We start from the raw sequence: 18,311 nt of genomic DNA on the forward strand, positions 1-18,311 counted from the left end.
GAGAGGCCTGGATCAATAGACAGCAAATTAAGCCACTTAGCCTGGAAGTAGTGGTCTCGCTAGAACCAGATTCTTGGGAAAACTCTTGGAAATTTCCATTCTAGAATCTTCCTACCTATACGAATTGGTAGATTGAAGCATAATCCAAAGGTTTTTTTAAAAATTTTTCTCGAGGGAGGGCCTGTTTCCAAATGGCTTTTCAACACACGTAAGATAACCCAGATAGGCACAAGGGGAAGGAGGCAGGGTCCAGCATCAGATAGATTCCTGGCTTTACCGGATTTCCCTGGAGGCAATGGAAGTGCAGTGGCCACGTGATACCCCAGTTTCCACGTCTATCAAGTGGTGATAATAGAGGTTATGGGGATTAGATAATACAATGCATAGGAAGTGCTTAGCACAGTAGCTAATACATTGAAAACACTTGGGGCGCCTGGGTGGCTCAGTCGGTTAAGCGGCCGACTTCGGCTCAGGTCATGATCTTGCGGTCCGTGAGTTCGAGCCCCGCGTCAGGCTCTGTGCGGACAGCTCAGAGCCTGGAGCCTGTTTCAGATTCTGTGTCTCCCTCTCTCTCTGCCCCTCCCCCGTTCATGCTCTGTCTCTGTCTCAAAAATAAATAAACGTTAAAAAAAAAAAAAAACACTCAATAAATGGGTTTGGCTTTTGTAAATTATTTGATTGTTTACCACATCTTTATATGCCAGCTACATTTTAGCATAATCCACACAAGCTCACTCGTCATTCAATCCAAACCCCTTGTACAGGGAAAAATGTGTTTCCAAACACAAATATAAATTCATTTTATTACGCTTTTGAAGTAAGAAAATATGAGCATAAATATCTGATCTACTAGTAAAATCACAATCTGAAAAAAAAAAAAAAGGCCCAATGGTACAGTGTATCGATAGAAGTTAGCTTCTTTGCTTTTCTACTCAAAGTAGAGCTCACAGTGATATGAAGAAATATTTAAGATGCAGAATCATCCTACCACAATTTTGTACTTGATTCCACAAAACACATCATTCCTATGAATCTCTCCCTTTTGGAAAAAACAGTATAGGCACATGGAACCTTAACAGTAAAATTTTGTGGAGATACAATGGTGGAGTCTAAGATCTACATTTTCCTTGGTTTTCTAAAATTGCGCTCCAAATGGGCAAGTAAAATACAAATTTATGCATGTGTAGAAAGTAAAAATATCCCAAATACTTTAAACAAAATTTTTAAAGCTCTGGTTTCTATACTCGTTTTTCAGGAACACTTATCATACTTCAGAGAAATCATATTGCAGAACTGGAGAAAGAAAATTTTACTCTGGCCGCTGGGAAAAAATATGTCTAGGAATATTTAGAACTATTTATATTTCAAAAAATCTTTAGGCTTGAAGATTCAAGAAATGATATCTAGTATAAAGTGCTATTCCAAACACACATAAGTTCATCATAACTTTGACTTTTTACAGATATTTTCCAAGTATTATTTGTAGATTGCAAATGATCTAGTAAGTGGGTTCAAAACTTAATTCTTGAGCTAAGTAAAAAGATAACAGGCGACATTCAAATTTATCTTTGGAAAGCAGCAGTGAAATATGACAGTTTTCTTCCATTAAATCAAGTCAGTATTTCATTCTGAAAGCAATGTATTAATATGCAATTTTATGAAATAATCCAGTTATAGGCCAAGACTCTTGGTGAACACGCTTCGTCAACCTAGGATCCTCCTCAGTGCCGACCAGGCATTTGTGAGACCGCCTGAGGGACAATGGATTAAATGGCCTTTAGGGTAAAAATATTTCTTTGAGGTTCAGATTTAAAATTTCTCTATAATTAAGATCCTTTTTCAATTGTGTAATTTTCTCCTAATTTACGGGTATGACACGATTTGGCGATTCAGGGCTATCACTCTGTGGATTTAAAAGCGGTTGGAGACAAGCTGGAGGCTCTGGCCTTTCTCTTCTCTTTGATACCCTCCCTCTAAAGGTCAGAAATTGTCCCAAACTATAGGAAAATAGAGTACTTGAGAATGAGTAAACTATTCTAATCCAAGGAGTGAAGGTATGTGAAAGAGTTCTATGAGCTGTAAAATACCACACCTCTAGCCTTCTTCACCTTCTCCTCCCTCTCGCCTGAACAAAGCTCTAATTAATGAGAGGGCTAGGATGCTGAGGTTAACCCCTGACGCCTTCTCATTCATCTGGAGAGGCCCATGAAGTTTCGAACGATTATCCATCAAGAGATAAAGGGCAGTGGACATTGGAACAAGAATTAACACAGGCAGAAAGGAATCTCACCTCTGGAGTATCTCTAGAACAATCTTTTTCAGGCAAGCCTCCCTTTTGGGTAATGATGAACCTAAATGTCTGGTCTGAAAAGAAAACTCCCATCAGACACCTGCTGATTTGAGAATTCAATTCCTGCCCAGTTGGAATACTGCCAACATTTTTCAGTTCCTAACAGGAATGTGTGTGCAAGTTCAATAAAAGCTTTGTTTCTAAAGACGTGTTGGTGTTAACATTTCAGGTGAGACTGAGGAATCACCCTTGTGACTTGGCGTATTCTGCTAAACTCAGTATTATATGTGATAGGAACAGAGGTGAGGGCCGGGTCAGAGATGAGGCGCTCAGTCTTAGGAAGAAGGCTTTCAGTGGAGGTGGAGAGGTGAAGATGCCAACCCTTTCTCACAGTGGAGATTCTCATCAGGGCTTTAAACAGAGTCGTTGAAGAATACTTTAGATTCTTCAAAAGGCAGTGATTCATACAGACCCCTTTCTCCAAAAAAGCATAAAGTAAGCTCACCTACACGTCATTGTTTCTCTTTACCTTCTGACTGAGGAAGATGGAGGGCCAGAGAGTTGGAGACAAAGCTTCCCAGTGTCATCTTCTTTGGTCATGCCTTGAAATTACCCCCAATTACCACTAACTGCCTCAGCTATGTCCTAACATTCTCCACGGAGTGATGCTCATTGCCTGAAAGATGTGAGTTCAATTGTGAGTACAAATCCCAAATGAGGAAACTCTGAGCCAGTCCAACGTGCTTTGTTATTTGCTATTTTCCCCTATAAACGCGTTAATGAAACAACAATAATAATTTCCTCGGACGGCAGTGCTTCTGCCAAAATAAAATGCTTCAGAGACACACACGGTCTGGTGGTCCCACCTCTCTCAGCCCTGAAGATTCCCAGGCTCCGGGCCACTGGTCATGTGGGGTTGTAACCAGACACTGCGACAGCGACAGATTCCTCATCTTTGTGATCTAACTCTTTTGCTACAGAGTAAGCCACCGATCCATTGGTCCATAGCTGCAGCTTCGGATCAGACTCTTTGGCCAGGAACTGCAGCTGGGTTTTTTTCATCTTCTTTACAAGTCTAGCAAAGCCAAGCAACACAGAACTAAATATCATTGAGAATCCACAGAGCAGAAAGGCTGCAGTGTAGCTGCCCGTCGTATCCACAAGCCATCCTGTAATAAGCAACAGCGAAATTACATTGTGGAGTTGACAATTCAATTATTTACCTACTCTCAAATCTAATCATTTCTTTTTTCTTTTTTTTTAATGTTTAATTTTGAGAAAGAGCGAGAGGGAGAGACAGAGTGTGAGCAGGGGAGGGCAGAGAGAGAGAGGGAGACAGAATCCGAAGCAGGCTACAGGCTCTGAGCTGTCGGCACAGAGCCTGACATGGGGCTCGAACCCACGAACTGTGAGATCATGACCTGGACCGAAGTTGGACACTTAACCAGCTGAGCCACCCAGGTGCCTCAAATCTAATCATTTCTAAGGATAAGAATAACAGATTGCTAGCACCACCATTATAATTTTAACATGAGAAGCAGATCTAAAAATATGGTGCAGCAACTGAAAATGCATTCTGTTTTCTAGGAAAAGTTCTTAAATGTATTGTCATTGCTAGGTAAAGTGCTTGGAAGAGTGTCCCATTCTTAGTAATCGCACAATAAATATTGTCATTAATCCTAGAAAATATGGTAGAAAAGATAAAAATAGCATCAAATTATTGATGTTGGGATCACTTATCTCTCGTGTTAAGAGAATATAATTGTACCAAATGCTGGTAGTATTCCCTACACCCACATACTGTCTATCTTGAGTGACCTTAACATGCTCCTGGATATAGAAGAATCCAAATTTTCGGCTGGACCCAGTCATTGTACCCCATACAGTGAAATTCAGAACTTTGGGCCATCTTAGATGCAGCCAACGCAAACTTCACAAGATATCATTTTGCAATCATGGCTTTTTTTTTTTTCTTCTTTTCTTTAGCTCCTTTTGCAACAAATTAATCCCAATATCAATTCCTGCTCTAAATTTTGAGGAGAACCAGGGCATATGATATGCAAAATATGGGCCACAATGATCAGAGAATCGATGGGATCAAATTAGACCTTGGCAGACAATTATTTTATGATTAAAGTTTTTTAAAAACTCCTCTAAACTTCTATGCCAAGAAAATCCTCTGGAAAAGTATATGATTTTTCCTTTCACCCACTTCATTAGTCAAAAACAGTATGCAGAAATTGTTACAAGCCCCACAAAGTTTCCTGTAATCCAAACTACTCTTGAATATTTTAGTTATCCTGTGATTTGCTTATGCATTTCTGTAGCACCAAACAAAAGAGACTGAGTAGAGAGTTGTCATTTTAACGGTAATTAAATAAGAGAAGTATTACGGTAAGAACTTACACCCTAATCCTCCAATGCCTGGCAACGAGAATGTCTAATTTGCCAAATGAAGGCCATGGATCAAAAAAAGGACCCAGGAATCCAAATTTCATTTATGCACTATGACTTTTTAACTGAATTACACTGCTCCCTCCAAGGTTGGTAAACACAAAAATTGGCTACCAAGGGAGGATGGGGGGACCTTTTGGGGGCAGTTTCCAAAAAATGAAGCACTAAAAAGATGGTCCTATATCACAGAATTTAAACTGACCAGGAAATTTTTTTAATGTTTATTTAGTTGAGAGAGAGAGAGAGACAGAGACAGAGAGACAGAGAATAAGCAGGGGAAGGGCAGAGACAGAGGGAGATATAGAATCTGAAGCAGGCTCCAGACTCCGAGATGTTGGCACAGAGCCCAATGCAGGGCTCGAACCCACGAACCATGAGATCATGACCTGAGCTGAAGTCGGAGGCTTAACTGACTGAGCCACCAAGGCACCCCTGACCAGGAATTTTTATCTGCAGCTGTGAAACAGCCACAGTTTCCCCTAGTTGGCTGCTTTAGCAATGGCTGGGTTCGGAAATCATTCTATAGTTTCACTACACGTTAACTAATTTGGATGTAAATTTTAAAAAATAAAAAATAAAAATAAAATAAAAATACTATCCGTAGTCTCTTAAGAATATAGGGCCCCTTTGGCTCCTTTGGCTGGCACTCAAGACCCTCCGCTATGACACCCACTTACCATTTCAGCCTCACTGCCCACTCTCCCCAAGTGGAATCCTGTACTCCCTTCAGACTTCCCTCTGAATGTGCCTGACTTATTTATAAGCCTGAACAGCTGCTCCATTCCATCGCTCCCATCATTAGTGTGGAATGGAATCAAGACCCTAATTTTGGACTTTTTCTTTCCAAGTAGGCTAAAGTCTCCACTTGGCTGGAAGAAAATGATAAAACAAGGATACAAGTGAGACCATGATACCTCGGTGGCTCTTGAATCCCTTTCTCTTTCGCTCTTCCCAACTTAACTTCCAGTCCCCATTGTCTGTGTGTGAGTTGACAGTTTTCACATCAGTATGACAAACAGAAGAGGTGTCTGGGGGGATCTCTCTGGAAACTTACCTGCGATGGGTGGGCTCACCAAGTACGGCACTGCATGAAGGAAGTACACCACACCGAGGGCTGATGACAAAGACGTGGTCCCTACTATTTCTGCAGTCACTACTGGGATCAGAGTCACATAGGCACCATCAAAGTAGCCAAAGGTACAAGAGAAAGGCACGAGCAGGGGAAGACTCTGGAGCATTGGGAGGCAGAGATAGCAAAGCCCATCCAGTCCCACGGCAAAGAGGTAGCAGACATACCGGTAGTTCTTCAGGCACCTGTGGATTTGAAGACCAAGAATGAGTGCAGAATGCACAGCTTCTATCAAAGAGCTTTGGAACCATGGCCATGCAGTGATAAGCACTGCAGTTATTTATAGAGAAGGCTTCCCGTTATCCATGTCGTCTATCTTTCTTTTGGTATAGGAAAACACAAGACTTCATCTTCCCAGGAAACATGGTGTGGCACAAAATACGCTCTAAAACTAGAAAGGCGGAAGTCTGAATCCAGTTCTGTCACCTACGAACTGCTTAACTCTAATCTCCATTTCTTTAAGCTGTATAATGGGAAGGTTACCTATCCCATACGGTCACCCTACGGATAGTTGTAAAATAACAAGTCGAGTGTCAGGTGACTATTTTCTAGCCGTCTACCATATTAGATGCTTTCAGGTACGTCACCCATTGGTGTCTGCTACGTCATATGTGGTCAATAACCCAAGTTACACAAGGGAGAAGCTAGAATATGAAGACATTAAAATGAGCGGCCAGAGATGATGTCAATCTTGTACCAGGACTAAGTGTTATTTTCAAGACCTCCCCAGTGGTACTTCCGTTACCTTTTCCCCCTATAGCTCCAAACTCATCACTGATACCAATTATTTCAAAGACTCGGTACAGTATCAGCCCCGGCCATTTATGCTTTACAAATGTTTTTCAACCCGCAGTCTCATTTGAGCCTCACAAAATGCTAAGAGGTCAACAGAAAAATATTGCACTCGCCTGTTCTACAGATGAAGACCCCTGAAGATCTGAGGGTCACTAATTTTCCCTAGGTCACAGGGATAGTAAGGGGCAGGGCCAGCAGAAGAACTTAGGTCTGGTATAGCCCCTGAGCAGAGATGCCTCTATCAAACCTACACTGGGGCTGCTTCTTGTGGTGTTAGTGGTCAAGATAGAGACCCCAACTCTTCCCGCTTTTCCTTAACCATTAAATTTGGAATTAACTTTAAATATTATACTCATAGCACTGGAGAATGGCTGTTGGACACTAAGTACCGAAGACATAATATGTGAGAAGCCACATGATGATTGCTCTCCCAGGTCACAGCTCGAGTGTGAAGAGAATCTGAGTATCTCACTCTTCTTCAATCCAAGCAGTAAGCATTAGCTTAAGAAACTACCTAGTAGATTTGTTATAACTTGGGTTTCTAAGCCTAAAACCATACTGAAAGTATTTGCTATCCGCATGGTCAAACACAAACGTGTGGCTGTAAATAATGTGTTAGTTTTGCACCTAATCTCCCTGCCTGGACTCAATTCTGTTCCTCTCTCCATTTCCAGCCAGCCTCTGTGTTTTTTGTTTGTTTGCTTGTTTTGTTTTGTTCTGTCTTTAAACTAAAACCACAACACCCAGCCTGAGCACTGACTTGACTTCGGATGGAATGAAATGTGTCACCAGAACTTGTGGTTACCACAGGTTTCTGCAATTTAGACATACCCGTCATCCTGAACCGTCTAGAACAGAGGTTGGCAAACTATGGCCAAATCTAGATCACCACCTGTTTTTGCACTGTCTGTGAACTAAGAAGCGTTTTCTATTTTTGAGTGGTTGGAACAAAAAAATCAAAAGAACAATACTATTTCAACGTGTGAAAATCATCTGGGAAATAAAAATTTCAGTATCCATAGTAAAGTCCTACTGGAACATAGCCACTCTCATTTCTTCACATATTGTCTATAGTTGTTTTGTGCTACAACAGCAGAACTGAACACTTGTGATCACAGGACCCACGGAGCCAAAAACGTTTACTATCTACCTCTTTACGGGAAAAGGTTTCCAACCTCTACCTAGAAGAACCAGCAGGGGGGTTGCCCTCAGATACTGAAAACTCACTGACATCACTCAGATGTAGGTTTTGTACAGGGTAAAGGGATGAGGGGGATCTCAAAGCTGGGAGTCCCCTGGTAGGGGGCCGACTGCGGTTTCATGGATTTTACCTTCTGTCAGTTAGCCATCCAAATGTGATATTGCCAATAATGTCAATCACCCCGAGTATGGACATAAGGAAAGCAGCTTGCTGGTGACTCACTCCGACACTCAGAGCATAAGGTACCAAGTACACAAAGAGAGGGCTGCAGCCGTAAGCCATAAACAGAACAGAGATGGCTAACACAACGAAGTCTGACATCAGTAAAAAACTGTATTCCTGTTGCAAAGAGCAACAGAGGCAGGTCTGCACCCATTTTTTAGTCAAAGTTGCACAGGGAGACACTCGCTTAAAGTCTTGTTTCTGAGTTCTACAGATGTGGTCCTGCTCTGGAGTTGTATGGTCCTCCTTCAGAGTAATAGGCCGCATCAGGGCGCCGCAAACACAGAGATTCAAAACGAAGCCCCCAAGAATGAGTAACGCTCCCCGCCAGGAAAACTGTTCAATAAGGAGTTGAACCACCGGAGCCAGTATGAAGGTGCCAATGCCACTTCCTGACATAGCGATCCCGTAAGCAAGGGCCTTCCGTCTGCTGAAATATTTGCCAACCATGGCAATAGCCGGAGAGTAACAAAGTGCAAATCCGAGACCTAAGGATGAAGAGAAGTATATGAGTTCTGGTATACCGTGAGCAGCCGATGAAACAAAATATTTCATAATAAACTTAGTTGGATTAAAGAGAATCTGGCCTTCTGTCAAACCCTTTTAAAACTATTTTCTACGCAAGCTGAAGAGGAGTCTCCCTGACCAGTCATTCACAGTTTGGGAAGTATAGTGTGTGTGGATGGATGGATGGATGGATGGATGGATGGATAGATATCTACAGATATCTATATCTATTTTTTTTTAAATTTTTTTTTTTAACGTTTATTTTTGAGACAGAGAGAGACAGAGCATGAACGGGGGAGGGTCAGAGAGAGGGAGACACAGAATCTGAAACGGGCTCCAGGCTCTGAGCTGTCAGCACAGAGCCCGATGCAGGGCTTGAACTCACGGACCGCGAGATCATGACCTGAGCCGAAGTCGGCCGCTTAACCGACTGAGCCACCCAGGCGCCCCGTACAGATATCTATATCTATATCTGCCATATTTTTTTAAGGTTTGCTTCCAAAGAAGAAAGTCATATATATAGATATAGATATAGATAGATATATGAAATGAAATCTATTTTAATATATGAAATATTAAAATGAAAGGAAGAGCTTAAAAAATCATTACACGAACTGAATTTGAATTAACTAGAAAATGAAGATAATGCTGACCCAAGAAACTTATTCTCCCCACCCAATACCTCTTTTTATCTTAAATTATCCAGAGGATTACTTCAACTCTTCACTGCCTATGAAAACACAACTCTGATCATCTGGACCACTCATGGAATTTGGGTTTAAATAGCATATATGACCCCATGAAAGTTCCAGAATAATTTCACATAATGGGGAGACTTCATGCCAACTTTGTGTATGAACACAGCATGTACACATAGTAACCTGAACATATTCCTTAAAGTCAGCAGAAAGCCTTTTAAGGATTTTCAGCTTCTATTCCTTTTAAGTCAAGAAAATCTGAAGAGTGTAAAACCTTGAACTCATGGCATCTAAATGGAAAAACAGAACCACCTTCGGCTCCTATTCCCATCTGCAGTGCTGGGTGACCAATGATCCAGATTTGCCTGGACCGATGGGTTTCTGGGATACGAGATGTTCAGTGCTAAGACCAGGGCACTCCTTGGTAAACTGGGATGACTGGACACCTAGCGGTTGGGATTTTTGGGTTACATGGAACAGATACCTTTTTTTTTTTTAAGCTGACAGAGCCAGATTTATAAAATCACTATGAGATTATGTCCTTCATTGACCAGATCATGCTACCCCTACGGCCCAGACTGAGTTAGTGCTATTCCACATTCCTTTGAGTGATGGGGCAAAATGCCACTCCAGTGCCACCGAGTGACCCCACCTTGATGCTATGCAGTGCCCTTAGGTATGATTTATGGGATGCACATAGATTACTTCTCTTCTTGCAGGGTCCGTCATAATTCTCTAAAGCATAATTCCATCACATTGAGAGAGAATGCATAATGTAAAAACCTTCACAATAAGGGGCTTTCTTTTTTAAATTGTAAACCCCCATTTATTGGATGATGCTCCTCACTCACTATAAAGCAGGGGCAACTCAGGTCGAGTGCAGATAGTGTTTTGGAGTCTCGGCAAAGATGTTGGGAGAATGATGACCGCTGAAAATTCACGGTGCCCTGGCTAACATCTCATTGCTTCTGAGTACAGAATCTCAGCCATCCACTGCTACCAGAGGGGAAGCCGGAAATCACTTCTATCATGTGGCTGAATTGGAGGAGTGATACATTTTCATTCCAGGAGTGCAATCAATTGCATTTCCAGCTCTTTTAACTGCTAGGTAGGTAGACATAAGCTAAGTCAACTAAATTATGCAACTATGGGGCACCCAGGTGGCTCAGTTGGGCGTCTGACTTCGGCTCAGGTCATGATCTCACAGCTTGTGGGTTCGAGCCCCGGCTCTGCACTAACAGTTCAGAGCCCGGAGCCTGCTTTGGATTCTGCGTCTCCCTCTCTCTCTGCCCCTCCCCTGCTCATGCTCTCTCTCTCTCTCCTTCAGAAATAAATAAACATGAAAAAAATTTTACGTTACGCATCTAACAAGATGACTACTTTACGGAAGACAGTTCTGTTGATGTGCCTGACAACACCTGAAGGGGGTGGGGAGACAAGCGGTACAAAGAGCCCTTACCTGTGAGAACTCCCAGAGTGAGGTAGAGATGCTTCAGACTGGTGGCAAATGAGCCCAGGATGAGACCAGTCGATGCAAGCAAGCCACCCAGCATGATTCCCACTTGACAGGATAAATGGTTACTGACGACACTCCCAAGTGGAGCTTCAAAAACAATAATAAATAGGTTCAGCAGAGAGGCCTTGAGGGCACTGTGGAAAGGCTGTGGTGTTGCGTTGACAGAACAGAGAATGGTTGATCTTTACGGCATCAAGCCCGTCTCGCTCATTCCACATATTTGGAAACTGAGGAGAGAGGAAATGACTTGTCTATGGTCACACGGAGAACAAGTAGCAAAGCTGGAATTAGGATCGGTTCCGCTGAGTTGCATTTCCGTGCGCCCTCCGCTTCTCCATTCTATTATAGTCATAATTCCAGGGCTCGGGGTGCTTTTAAAATAGCGAATCAACTCCTTATTTAAATTACATGCCACTTACACAGGGATGTGGCTTGTATGTTTCACATAGTATTAATCATGCATCATTAGCAATAATTATCACAGTTAACTAGTAGGGAAGGAAAGTGGCAACACTGTGTGGCCAGTAGTGTTATGCAGGAAAAGGCCAAGGAAAAAGACCATTCCACAATCTGGTACTGTGGAAACCTTTCTCATACAGGAAACCCTGTGGATGAGAAATCAAAACCCAGAAAATCTAGGAAAATGCCTCACATCCGTAGCGACATTTGGGTTGGCCTCACTCTATTTGTGGTTTAACAATGTGTTATAATTGTGCCAGCTTTCAGGTTTATAGAATATTAATTAAGCTGGAATAGACCAAGGAGAAATTGAAGTTCAGGGGACTATGACATGTCCAAGATCACCAACAACTATAGCTCAGGGCACCTGACACCAAGTTCAGGGTTATTTCACCCTGTTACTCTGTCTCCTTGGGCCTCCCAGACTGATGGCAGAGGAGACATGGGGAAAGCATGAGAATTCTTTCTATGGAACAACTCATGCTGAGCAGTATTCCTAGTACGAAGATCAGAAGAGCAAGTTCTTCGGGTATCTGTGGAGTATAATTTTGTATTGGTCAGGTTGAAACTGGGGCCCAACTCAAATGTACGTGACAGAACCAGCCGTCAGCCTGATGTCTCCTGCCTACTTAAAACAGTGGCTGTGTGTCTATATAATCTCTGGAGAACAGGAAGGAGCAAAACTCCCGAGAATGTATCTAAGTCTCCAGGCTGCTGCTGCTATGGCTACTGGAAAGTGACAAAACTTACACTAAACTCAATGAAAAGTGCCCCCAGTGGGTGTCTGCAGCCTCTTCTCCATCTCCTGACCTCAACTAATGTTGCCAGGTGAGCAACATGGAAACTGGTACATGGAAACTGGATCCAACAGGCCTCAAGTCCTTGCATGGCCTCCAGTCCTTGAATTTTAAAATGCTGCATCTAATACGACCCAGCTTTATCACACAGTCACTGTGATCCTGTTGGTCACCGAAGGCCATTTAGTCCTCTTCTGGGGATTATAAATATTCTCCAAAAGATAACAGTGAGGGAAATGAGTCACCTGTGTCATCTGAGAAAGATAAACATGGCTCACTTGGCATGGTCATACAAAGGCTGTGACTAATAACATGACCCTGAAAACCAAGTGATAGTCTTCCTGATTAAAAAAACAAACAAAACAAACAAACAAGAAAACAGGGTAGAAAACCCAAAGATATTATTTTCTGATCCCTTAAGACCTTCCAGGGTTATCAGTAGACAGAGTCAACTTAGGCTTCTCATGAAACCTGCTCTTCATCCTAGAACTGCTCTCAAATTCCTCCCAACAAAGGAAATACATTTCAGCACAATTCAACTGATTCCTGAGTGTGTCCTTTTTTTTCCTAAAAATAAGTATGAATCAGTACCTAGAGTGGAATCAGTTGATGTTATTTATAAGTTATTAAATAATATGGGATTTCCTTTTTGCCACAAGACATGGCCTGAAGAGATAATAGTGGTTTTTTTTTAATACTAAGGATTCATTTAAATGAAATGATTAAATGGGTCTAGACTGCAAATAGATCATTCCAACTTGTCCCAATCTCAGAAACTCTCTAAGACATTCATTTAAGAACTTTGGTTTAAAACGTTCGAAAAGAAAAATCCCAAGACTAGCGTTCCTCTATGACATAGATGGATTGAGAGATTCCATGGATTTTGAGATGACTCTATATGCCCTCTGTAGTCCCCTTGGGGTTTCCTGAATGAAATTATAGTGACGGTGAACGTGCTGATCACATGACTGTATCATCCTATCCTTCCCTCATACTTCTCTAAGAATGAAGGTTTACGCATGAAAAACAAAATCCATGAGCCACATTTTGAACCTCTGGGAAGGGAACAGAATAAGAACAAGATTTCGTTGGCATTTGCTTAAGGAGATCATATAGGAATGGCTCATAGTGCAATCCAATGACCGTTTTCATGACTGGAGAATGAGGGACCATAGCATTTAGCAAAGAGAGGTCAAGCATATACTGTATGGTTAACTGTTTCCCAAATCAGGATGAGTCCTGTGAGGTCCAGCACCCTATCTCTATATGGGAGCACCAAATAGTATGTCTTTTTGAGAGTGTTAATTAACCACCTGTTCTATCTGCCCTCGGTGAAGACCATTAATTCCAAGGGCAGGTCTGGTTGGGTTTGGCTGAAGGTAGGATCGGTCTTTTCTTTATATATAGTCTTAGCCAACTTTTAGCAAAGCCCTTCTATTCATAAAAAGCTGGTAAACAGAAGCAGTGGAAGGCCAGTGTCACGTACAGTTCAAGAGTAACCAATAATTGTCTAGCCCTGGTGATACTCACCACAGAGCATGGTCACACAGTCTACAATGGAATGGATCCAAGCTGTTTGTGCATAATCCTGAGTGAAGTATGTCTGGAACTCCACAAAAAAAATGGAAATACATCTGAAAAATACAGTGCAAGAATTTTAAATTTTTTTTTTTTCAACGTTTTTTATTTATTTTTGGGACAGAGAGAGACTGAGCATGAACGGGGGAGGGGCAGAGAGAGAGGGAGACACAGAATCGGAAACAGGCTCCAGGCTCCGAGCCATCAGCCCAGAGCCTGACGCGGGGCTCGAACTCACGGACCGCGAGATCGTGACCTGGCTGAAGTCGGACGCTTAACCGACTGCGCCACCCAGGCGCCCCTAGTGCAAGAATTTTATACAAAAAAAAAAAAAAAAAGAATAAGCATGGATCAAAACCACAGCTTCAAATTCTGGTTCAGCTGTTCAAATTCTGGTTCAGCTGGTTTAATTGGTTTTCAGTGGTACATTGCTGGGCCATAGTAAGTAGGAAGTCAGAATGGCCCAACGGCCACAGAGCCACTCTAAAGGATGAGAAGGAATGTTCATCCACTAGAAGGGCTGCTGAAGCCAAGTGGATATGAGGATCACCGCTGTAGGGAAGGTTTTATGGGAAATATGGCAGGTCAAAAATATGGGTTCTTTCTTATCTTCATATTTCACCAACATCTGTGACTTCTAAGAGGTTGTTTCACAAGTTACAATTTGACAATTAAGAATTATACATCTCTCAGGGTGCCTGGGTGGCTCAGCCAGTTAAGCATTCCACTCTTGATTTTGGCTCACGTCACGATCTCACAATTCATGGGATCGGGCCCCATGTCGGAGCTTGGGATTCTTTCTGCCCATCCTCTGCTCTCTCTCTTTCTCTCTCTCTCAAAAAAAGGAGTTCTACATCTCCTCTCCCAGCAATTTCAGTTCTAGGTTTTAACAAAAGGTAATAATCAAATGATGATAATAATAGTAATAATAGATACACATAAAAGGATATATTTTAGAGAACTATTTATAAAGGCCAAATATTGTAACCAACCTATTTGCCCATCAATAAGGGACTGGCTAAGTAAATTTTGACATCGATAAAATGAAATATTTTTAGGTGTTGAAAATGATGATTTGATATGTATTTATTGATTTGGGAAAAAATTCACAATACAATGTTAAGTAAAACAAAGTAGTTTACATAGTAAAGGCTTATTTTGATAAAATCATAGTTCATATAAATAGAGAAAAAAACAAAAAAGTACCCAGTCATTATATGTGAATGGTGAAATTATAAATAATCACGAGAGAGAGAGAGAGACAGACATACAGAGACAGAGAAACTTTACACTGAAAAATTGTTAATTACTCAGGAAAAAATGATGTAAGTGATTTTAGAGCAATGATTTGTATCACTGTACAAGTTGGAATGAATGTCATACAGATTAGCAAGTTTCCCAATTCAGGGCAGGAGCTTTTGGTACTCGATTACAGCCAGGGAAGGATCAGGTCTTGGTGAGGATGAGATAGGAGGTCGTCTCTCTGGATAGGGCTACCGTCTAACCCATCATGCTTCAGCAGCCCGCAGTAACCTGTTATTTCTCTCCCCAGCCCTTTCCAGTTGCTGCTAGATGTGAAGGCGGGTGATGGAGAAAAAAGAAGAAGGAGGAGAATCAGGTAGAACCAGGACAACTGTGTTAGGCAGGGCCAGCTTTCCCAGCGTGCATCCTCTGCAATCGCACAGAATCTGGCACTCAGAAGCATAGAATTTCAGCTGTCACGGTCTTAAAATTTCTAACACGTTCATCTCTGAATTCATGTTTTGTACGTAAAGTCCAAAGGAACGACAGGGCATGCACGCGAGCAGAGGAGATACACGCACCATGTGTTTGCGACTCTCCGCCTTCCCATGGACACGTGTGGTATTAGACACGCAAACTCTGGTAGACTCACAATGTGTGGGAGTTGGGTTAGACTCAGAGTGTGTGCAAGTTATGTTACATGGACAACTGAGTAAGCATGGGGGTAGGGGGAGGAAGGCTCTCACTCCTGAGAGAGGCCATGCTTTCCTTTCAAATCAGAACTTGTTTCAAATGCAGAAAGCAAGCAACAGTGTTTTAGGAAACACAAAGCACTGAGGATTCCCATATCCTTTCCGACTCAGGTTATGTCTCTGTATTTTACTAGCCAACCACTTACGCTGAAAATCATGACGTGGAGGAAAAAAGAAAGGTAGGGCTACCCACCGTTCCTTTCCCTTTCCTGCTCTGTCTTCCCTTATTCATCAGGAAGTGGAAGATAGAGAATGTTGACAGAAAGTGAGTGCATCAAGAAACGAAGAGAAAACGGTAGAGGTTGTTTTGTTTTGTTTTGTTTTGTTTTGTTTTGGTTTTTGGTGCAGGGTTTCCCCTGTTCTGGTGAAAATGAAATACATACACGTGAGCTCCAGTGATTCCGCATATGAGTTCAACGCTCACGTTCGTGTTCAAAACTGGAATTGCAGGATGTAAAGATGAATGGTAAACTCATGCTAGTAAGAACACCGAAGAGCAAATTAAAAACTCCATGAAGGGGCACCTGGGGGCGCTCAGGTGGTTAAGCATCCGACTCTTGATTTCAGCTCAGGTCATGACCTCACAGTCTGTGAGATAGAGACCCACCTCGGGCTCTGCACTCACAGCGCAGAGAGCACTTGGGATTCTCTCTCTCCCTCTCTCTTTGCCCCTTGCCTGTGTGTGCATATGCATGCTCTCTCCCTCTCTCTCTCTCTCAAAATAAATAAATAAACTTAAAAGAGAATAACAATTTCATAGACATCGCCTCATTATCAAAATAGTTAAGTTATCGTTAGCCTGGGTTTCTCAACCCAAGTACTACTGACATTTTGGCCATCATCTTTAACAAAGACAACTCTTGGTTTTAGGGGTTGTCCTGGGTATCATACAGTGTTTGGTGGCATCCCTGGCCTCCACCCCCCAAATGTCTCCAAACATTGCCCACTGTCCCCTGGAGGTCAAAATCAGCCTGTTGAGAACCACTGATCTAATCTATGGTCAGGTTTTATTCTACCTTATACATAGCTCCCAAATGCCTCCACAGCTCTCCATTCCCCTTATCATTCATAATTCATGCCCATACCTCTCTCCTGGACTGCAGCCCAAACCTTCCTAACTCATCTCCCTGAATTCACACTTGGCTGCCTTCTGTACATTTTATGTGCAATGGTCAGTGACCTTACTAGAACACGAAAGAGATCCTGACACTTCAAACTCTTTAACATGACTTCTGAGACCCCCGCAGGAGTTGACCCTTCTCAGTGTTTCCCCTAACCTACACCATGCATTCCTCATTTCAGCCAGACTGAACTTATTTCCATCACTTTCAACATACCACCCATACATTTTCACACCTCTGAGCATTAAAGAGTTTTCTTCTTTTCTAGGCTGCTCTCTCAGCTGCCCTCATTCTTGTAGTCTAAAGATATTAGTCAACTCCTCCAGGGGCACCTGGGTGGCTCAGTCGATTAAGCGTCAGACTTCGGCTCAGGTCACGTTCTCACGGTTCAGGAGCTTGAGCCCCGCATCGGGCTCTGTGCTGAGAGCTCGGAGCCTGGAGCCTGCTTCAGATTCTGGGGCTCCCTCTCTCTCTGCCCTCAAATGCTCATGCTCTGTCTCTCTCTCTCTCAAAAATAAACATTAATAGTCAACTCCTCCAGGAAGGCCTCCCTGACAACCTGAGTCTGGGCTTAATACCTCTCGTAAGTGTTTACATGACGTGCGGGACACCTACCACACTACAGGGATATGGCGATTCCCTTTGCGTTTGTTTGTATTCTCCACTAGACTGTTGTTCTGTCACAGCAAAGACCATGTCCGCACTGGATCTCATATCATTACCTGGGTGTTCATTAAATATTGTTCAAGGTTCAAGGTATCGCAGGGAGGAAAGAAAGAAGGAAGGAAGGATTAGCATTGGTAAAGAAGTGACTAGAAGTGAAGGAAGTAAAAAAGGTTGAACGGCAACTTCAAGGACATGAATGAGAAAGGGAAGAGGAAGACTGGAGGGTGGCTGACCAGGAACGTGTAGCCAGATAAGGTGAAGTAGAGATGTGAAGAATCTGAGTTCATAAGCTGGCAGAATGAAGTATCAGTAGGAGGAAGATCCCGAAGCTAGAGATGGGAAAGAACATGGGGTGACTAAGAAAAAAGGGTCCCAGATGATGAGAAGACATTTTGCGATGGTAAGCCAGTCTCTTCTCTTCACTAAATCATTCTGAGGGATTTCATGTTTGTGCGACTATGTTTGTCTCTTGTGACTTTTTTATCTCGTTTTATTGCTGTTCAGTTTTCTGATTGATGGTTTTCTTAACTGACCTGATTAGTCATATCAGTCAAACTTTAGGTATGCAAAGTTCAAAAATAATACCCGAGATTCTTATCTAACCATGTGAATAGGCTTGCCAGAGGCAAAATTTAATAACCATGAACATGCTTCTGATTGACTGCGACTTTCAAAAAACAAGTATCACTTCTTACTTGTTCTCAAAAGGGAAAAAAGTACTTTTCAAATGGTAAAGTTCCATAATTTATGGCTTCTAAACACAGGCATGACCTTAAAGAAAATAAATGTTATCGGGAGCACACGTGCTTCTCACTCCAGAAATAATTTTTATTGTCCTTTGGAAAATCTGTGCATCTGATGTGTCAGGAAAGCTGGGTCCTGAT

At 42.3% G+C, this 18,311-nt stretch overlaps 1 protein-coding gene across 1 annotated transcript in view; it reads right to left on the reverse strand.

Moving 5' to 3' along the window:
* Positions 1 to 783: 783 nt before the first annotated feature.
* Positions 784 to 18,311, reverse strand: part of SLC16A12 (solute carrier family 16 member 12) — a 78,535-nt gene continuing 61,007 nt past the window's right edge. Inside the window, 5 exon segments of the mRNA XM_019445039.2 lie at positions 784 to 3,459; positions 5,799 to 6,058; positions 8,000 to 8,579; positions 10,756 to 10,899; positions 13,599 to 13,702. Of these exon segments, the coding sequence (XP_019300584.2) occupies positions 3,197 to 3,459; positions 5,799 to 6,058; positions 8,000 to 8,579; positions 10,756 to 10,899; positions 13,599 to 13,702 (1,351 nt within the window). The 3' untranslated portion in view covers positions 784 to 3,196.

This window comes from Panthera pardus, unplaced genomic scaffold, assembly GCF_024362965.1.
Source record: "Panthera pardus isolate Hobbes unplaced genomic scaffold, ASM2436296v1 HiC_scaffold_22, whole genome shotgun sequence".
NCBI classification, from domain to species: Eukaryota; Metazoa; Chordata; class Mammalia; order Carnivora; family Felidae; genus Panthera; species Panthera pardus.